At 48.6% G+C, this 6730-nt stretch overlaps 3 protein-coding genes across 3 annotated transcripts; 2 read left to right on the top strand and 1 right to left on the bottom strand.

Annotated features, from left to right (window-relative positions):
* Positions 1–20: 20 nt before the first annotated feature.
* LACBIDRAFT_321338 (uncharacterized protein) lies at positions 21–1780 on the bottom strand (the record flags this gene model as incomplete). The annotated part of the gene is made up of 5 exons (XM_001873654.1): positions 21–79; positions 174–444; positions 553–773; positions 825–1331; positions 1393–1780. The coding sequence occupies 5 exons, from the start codon at positions 1778–1780 to the stop codon at positions 21–23; spliced, it is 1446 nt and encodes a 481-aa protein (XP_001873689.1).
* A 1068-nt stretch (positions 1781–2848) lies between these two features.
* LACBIDRAFT_301893 (uncharacterized protein) lies at positions 2849–3994 on the top strand (the record flags this gene model as incomplete). The annotated part of the gene is made up of 5 exons (XM_001874295.1): positions 2849–3140; positions 3203–3237; positions 3331–3495; positions 3569–3847; positions 3896–3994. The coding sequence occupies 5 exons, from the start codon at positions 2849–2851 to the stop codon at positions 3992–3994; spliced, it is 870 nt and encodes a 289-aa protein (XP_001874330.1).
* Positions 3995–4595: 601 nt separating this feature from the next.
* On the top strand, positions 4596–6233 carry LACBIDRAFT_321336 (uncharacterized protein; the record flags this gene model as incomplete). Its single annotated transcript, XM_001874294.1, has 6 exons — positions 4596–4690; positions 4718–4803; positions 4853–4909; positions 5343–5597; positions 5666–5933; positions 5996–6233. The coding sequence occupies 6 exons, from the start codon at positions 4596–4598 to the stop codon at positions 6231–6233; spliced, it is 999 nt and encodes a 332-aa protein (XP_001874329.1).
* Between the last annotated feature and the right edge of the window lie 497 nt (positions 6234–6730).

Below are 6730 nucleotides of genomic sequence, written 5' to 3'. Positions count from 1 at the left end.
CATGTCGCTCGAGTTTGTTTCTAGGTCGGAGAGGAGCTTGAGGAGGAGGACTTGCACGCCGTGCGTAAGGATCGTTTGCCTGAATCTTGACGATTTTAGCGCTGTTAGAAAATCAAATCAGTCATCGTAACACAACAAAAGAAAGAAAGCGAGAAAGAAAGAAGAAAACCAACCATCCATCTCATCTTTCAACTCCCTCAACTCCCTCTCCCCATCCTCATCCAACGCAACAGGCGTATACCTTGCCATATCAAGCCTCCCAACACCCTTCTCCCTCTCCCTCCTCTCCCGCGTCTCCTTCTCCCTTTCTCGGAACTCACGTTCCTTCTCCCTCATATCCTTTTCACGCTCTTTAACCCCCCTCTCGCGCTCCTTGACCCCCTTTTCCCGGTCCCGTACTTCAAATTCGCGCTGCGCACATTCTTGTTCCCTAGAACCAATATCCTTCTCGCGGTCGTCGAGTTCTTCGTCGTGTGGGTGTGGTGAATCATCAGCTTGAACTTAAATCCCAACTTCACACATTGAGGACGACGACCCCTCGCGTTTCCTCACCATCCCCTCCAACTCATCCACCCGAAGCCTATACAACCTCCCCTCCTCAATCCTCATCCTCTCCTCCTGAATCCTCAACTGTTCCTGGATACGCAACCTTCTCTCAAGGTCCTCCACCCTCCGCGTATCCAATACGCGGTTCTCGTCTTCGCGGCGTTCCGATAAGCGATTGTTGAGGTCTTGGATTTGGACGTCCTGTTCAAAGATCAGGGCGTCCCGTTCTTTGAGGCGCAGTTCTTATTCTACAACACGCGCAGGGGCCGAAAGCTTACCGCGTTCTTCTGAGATCCACGAGTCCCGCCTCTGTTCAAACCTAGCTTCGAGTTCCTCAATACGTGCTTCGCGTTCACGAAGTCGGTCGTCTCCCTTTGAGGATGGGTCCTGAAGACGGGTATGTAGCCCCTCAACACGAGATTCGAGTTCTTCAAGCCTCGTATCGCGTTCTTTCAAAAGCTGATCAAGCTCCTGTACACGGGCCTCCCGTTCTTGAAGGAGCGCATCGCGTGCTCCGAGCCCTCCTTCGTTAAGTCTGGCGGTCAACTCCTTCAGACGTTTATCCGAGTCCCGTAGTTGACCTTTGAGCAGCCAGGCACGAGCATCCCCTCTTACGCGGTCTTCGTGCTGTTTCTTGAGGGATCTGTCTCGCTCTTTGAGTGTCGCTTCGAGTTCTTGGATTTTGCGTTTGAGGTCGACGGGAGTGATGGATCTGTTGATGGGTGTGCGAGGAGGGGGAGGAAGGAAGGGACCGATTGGGCGTTTCACGCCGGGACCTGCTAGGTCTTAAGTGGTGGTGGTGGTGGTGGTGGTGGTACGGTTGCGGGTGACGATGGCGCCGTGTACATGATGGTGGTAATTGGAAGTTGTTGGGTGCTCGAGATGTCGACGGGATCGCAGCGGAAGTCGAGGGAGGATGATCGTCTTCTTCGTCATCCAAATCTGACAGACTCTCCAGATCCAACTCGAACCCCGGGACATGCAATGGTCCAGCCGACGCAGACGCGCACGTTCCAGCAACGGGTTGACCATTTTGCTGATTCTTGGCCGCAGCCATAGACGCAGACCTCGCAGACCTCCTCTCCCTATCCTTCACCTTCCTCTCCCTCGCCTTCCTCGACGAACCCTTCCTAGTACTCGCTGTTGCCCCTCCCCCTCCTTTCCTCGTAAAGTTAATTCGATAGTGCTCGTACGTCTCATTCGAGATCCCCAGATCCCCAGTAGCGGTTTCCATCATGAACTTGATGAACGGCGGAAACGAACGATGTCACTCTTTACAGTGCTTTGCACTGCCGTCTGCACAAGGGAATTTGGAAATCATGTTTGTACGTGTTGTACTGTGACTGCCACAAATCGGAGAGAAACAGACCACCTCATTCAACAAGGCCTGAAATCTCTTGTGCTGAGAGATGATGCCCACCATGCCAAACGATAATCCGCGCGCGCAACGCATCTGATACCTATGGCACCATGAGAGTTGGTGTGAGAGATTCAAAATTCCCAACGTGGTTCTAATGCGTGACAATCTGTGACGAACATACAAAACCAAACAGAGTTTTCGAAATTTCGTTGTGCAGACGGCAATGCAAAGCACTGTACATGCTTTACACGTCGCAGATCCGTTTGGTTGGGTCCTGGGCATAGTATTCGCATGTGACAATGTCTACCACAATGAACAACGTCAGCTTTACATCTAAAGGGAAAACGGAAGGAAGGAAAAGAACTTACTAGCGAGTCTAACCAGGCCTAACCATTATTTCTGTCGTTCCCTGCCTTGTCCCTGCTTTTGAGGTTACAAAATCCGACTAGAGCACGTGTGACAAATTTGTTGGTCACGTTTTTCTTTCAGCTCCGTCCGCCACCACATGAACTTCAAGTCAAGATTCGAACCTGAGTCTTCTTCTCCCACCACTCCTACTCTGCCTAATGCCCCTCTCAGCAATCATAACACAACCCGCGAAACTCGCAGCCCAGCGTATCTGTCCTGTCCAACAATGTTCGCGTGCATTCAACCACGTAGCCTTACTCAACCACCATATCTTCCGATTTAACCACCCTATTTCATCATCATCTAGAATGCCCCTTTTTTCTTCCTCATCATCTCGACGCGCCCATAATGGGTGATAACACATTTGTTGTCTGTGCACTTCTTGTGTTACATCCGTGAGGACTGGCATTTTACCGCCTTATTTTGTACCCCGCGTGTTGGCTCTTACTTACTAGCCCATCTCTTCCAATCAGTAGGAGCGCGGTTCTCGCCTAAAAGTCAAAACACGTGGTCGTACTTACTGGGGCATTACGGATGCAGAGGCGTAGTCGCCTCTATGCTCCCGTTCCAGTCTCCACTACAGCCACCAAGGTCCAACTGGAGACGCCGAGAAGCACTGTGGACTTCAGTTTAGTCCTGCGAATTTGGCGGTCCAGAGCTGGATACAATAATATTCGGGATTTGTATGAGACGTCTGATTGGTTCTTTTCTTTTTTTGTACGATTTGTTTTGTTGACGTGGAGGTGGCCATGGGTTGAAGGCCGGAGAATTGTACGTTCATCGGAAAGAACAACCGTGCATGGAGTTTGTCTCAATCAACATTGTCGTACGTTTGTCGACCACCCGTTTTTCGTGGAGTGGACAATTACTGAGATTTATCTTGGTTAGCTGCGTTCCGCGCTTTGGTGGAAGAGAATGTCAAGGCAAACATTGAAGAGGATCAGTGATTAGACATGTGAGTCCCTTCCTTTTCCCCATTTTTGTGTTCTTCGCGGACTAATGAAATTGATGAACAGCACTACGCACATGATCTTGAAGGTGCGGTGCACATCCATGGCTGGGTGCACAACGTGGAGAGCGGAGAGGTGTTTGATTTGGGTGTCTCCGCCGGTCCGCCTGGGAAGGAGGTGCCGCCCACGCCGTTTCCTCTTGTTGGTTCAATCGACCCTTGGAAAATAGATGTAAGTACCCAATAAATTTGGACCGTATTCCGATTCGTCGTTTTCGTTTATAATGGAATCAAAAGCTCTAAAGGCTCGCTTTTTGTGTTATGCTTGCTCGTATGAAAGATCCTTACAAATCCCATCATTACATGCCCTTTTCACTGTCACTACCTTATTCCTTCTTTTTCTGGTGCCGTCTGGCCCTCTCCACGTGGCCCGCTTCTACTTTACGGAGGTCATCCTGTCATCCTGCCACTCCCGACCTCTACAACTCTTTCGACCAGTCGTTCTCTTGTCTTTTTCGAGCTCAAGCTTCAAAATCATGGAAGTGGGGTCCTATCGCAGCTTCGAAGCTCAGGACGGGCATGTGGTGTTTCCATCCATTTTTATCGATCCGTTTCGCTAACCAGAAGTTTAGATCAGAACTCCACGACCTACTGCCATGAGCTGCTTTCGCCGGCTCCAGCAAACATTCTATGGCGTGTCCTCCAACGTTACCACCATTTCGTTCGTCTGAATCGTTGCATGATCCGTTGCTTTGACACCTTGAAGCCCTGAACGAGCATCAATTACGATGTTAGGCTTAAAGACGCCCACGTCGGGCACAGGAAAATCTGCGTGCCATCTGCGGACACAGGTTGCGTGCCAGTTGCGAGCCGAAAAACGGTATTTGCGGTCACTTGCGTGCAGACCAATTCAGTTGCGTGCAAATCCAACCTAGTGAGCCAAGTATCTGCGGGCATCTGCAAGCATCAGTGTACCTCACTGAGATGTCGTATTTCTTTAGATTTCTTTGAGAAATATAATTATCCTTCTAGTTTAACGTATACAAATCTCTCTGGTTCTTTGGGACTTGTTAGTTCGTACCTATAGGTCTGTACTAAAACCATTTTTATGCAAAAACTTGAAGGTACAGTCTTTTACAGGTCCTCGATACAGAATAGGTCCTCGATACACTTTCAACACTTGTGTAGTTTCTTCAAACCACCTGAAATCCATGTACTTATATCATCTGTGGGTACATATGGCTTCTATAAAGACCCTCCGGTAGTTATAATGACCAGTCAATGTTGAATACAGAGAAATGAGGCTTGTTGTTGTTGGTATCATTTCCTAAAATGGACTTATACCTCCTCGATACACTAGTATTCAACAAAATACACAGCCAGCCTTGCATGTATCTTCAAATGCTCTGGTACATAGCTTATTTAAGGTAATACAAAGGGTTCTGTCCCTTCAGATTTTGGCAAACCAAAGTCATTCATGGATGGGAAGAGTTTTTCATTTGGGTGTATCAAGGACCTGTAAAAGACTGTACAATTTTTGGTGAGTAACGAAGTGTCTGAGGCTATGAATTAGGGACTGTCACGGATAGCTAAAGCCCAGGTGAACCCGAAATCCACCCATATTTGGACTCAACTGATGGATTCGGGTAAGTCACTTTATCCATACCAATTTACAAGGGTACCGTAAATGCTGTAAAATCGCCTTCCGCCGGATTCTTCGCTTGATGTCCCTGACGGCCCATCAATCCCATATCCCGTAGGGCCGCCTGTACTACCCATACCACTCGTCGCCGCCTGCATATCTCCCACTCACCCACCAGTCCACTCCTTACTCATTTTCACTTCAAAAACACAGCTACATCGACCTCCACCGCCTCGAAATCGCCTTCCAGGTTCCGCCCAGTTAAGACATAGTACGACAATGGAGAAGGTCAAAGCCGCCACCGTTAATGGAGCGTAGATGGGGAGAAAGAGTCTGAAAAGGAGACCCAATCCTTTTACATGAACAGTGGTACATGATTCATCCGGCTACATTCTCGAACTCGCGTTGACCCTTTCTCTTTACTGATTTCAAAACAGACTTATCCCTGGTTCTACAACAAGGCTATGGCCACCCTCGTCAACAGTGTCGGGCTAGCCAGCTTCCATTAGCTGCACAAGAATTTCATGCTACTTCCCTCGCCTCCGTCTCATACCCCGTGAGGCAGGTAATGATACCCTTTTCCCTCCACACCGTCGTCCTCCACCCCACCTCAAACATACATGCATTCATTAACACCCTCCGCCTCCAAGACGAATATAGCCAGGTTTCGGACAACACACAGATGTCTGAGTGTCAAGAAAACCCTTGAAAACAAGTTCAATTCCTCTCTGGCGACACACTTCATTGACTTACAACACAGACTGTGGCGCATATTGGAATTTACACATCCTCATGCCCCACCTTCCTCTACGTGCTTTGCTCCTGTGTCAGCGATGCAGCCCCATGGTCAGCGATGCAGCCCCATGGTCAGCGATGCAGCCCCATGGTCAGCGATGCAGCCCCATGGTCATCTGCTCTCCCCCCTCTTTTGCGGCTGCGCCGCACACTTCACCGAGCGCTGTCTTGCGACCTACATTGACTCTGAGGATTTGGTCTAGCTGTCCCTTTGTCGCCTTGTTGACATTACAGTAAGTGTCATTTTTATTTCTTCAGATGACGGTCCTTGCTTATAGTTGCAAAATTGACATAGTACTACATGCCCCCGTCACTATGCCTCAAATCATTTCAATATCAACCCCGCCACCATGTTAACATCATCGGCTCGCGACTTGTTCACATTCGGAGATGACAGTGTGCCTGTGTGCACCACTGACGGCGATCATAAACTAAAGCACCCTGTGTTCTGGCACTCTACTTACTTTCAGATTGTACAGGGTGAGATGCCTTTGTGTTTTTTTGCTGTTGGGGTGCATCTATACATGGAGTAGAAGCAGCATATGTAGCTCAATAAATTGAATAATCTAACGTTGTCTTTTATGAGTCTCTGGAAGAAGGGAGTGCCAAGCTTCTGAACGGGCATGGTAAGGGCTGGTAAGGGACTTGAGATTTTACAGGGACGGAATGCCTGGCCAAAGGATAAATCTGTAAATCAATCACCAGGGTCCAGCTCACTGTAATTTCAAACCATTCGGCTCCTGGACCATGCCAGCTCACTGTAAATCCCTGTAAATTGAACCTGATTTACTGTAAATTCTGGGAGTGTAAGTTCTTACGGCTTCTTACCACTACTTACCCACCTTATTTAATACCTGTTTCCTGTTGGTTAATTCCTGTGTGCATCTGTATTTACAACACAGATGGTTAGGACTCTCCCCCTTCAGACAAGAAAGCCTTGAAAGGTGTATATATACTACTTAGGGCCACAGGGACTATAATGGCTAATACATGGTCCATAATAACAGATGCGACGCGACACGTTGGTTCT

This window comes from Laccaria bicolor, genomic scaffold (assembly GCF_000143565.1).
Source record: "Laccaria bicolor S238N-H82 LACBIscaffold_1 genomic scaffold, whole genome shotgun sequence".
Classification (NCBI taxonomy): domain Eukaryota; kingdom Fungi; phylum Basidiomycota; class Agaricomycetes; order Agaricales; family Hydnangiaceae; genus Laccaria; species Laccaria bicolor.
This window is presented reverse-complemented; position numbering and strand designations above follow the sequence as displayed.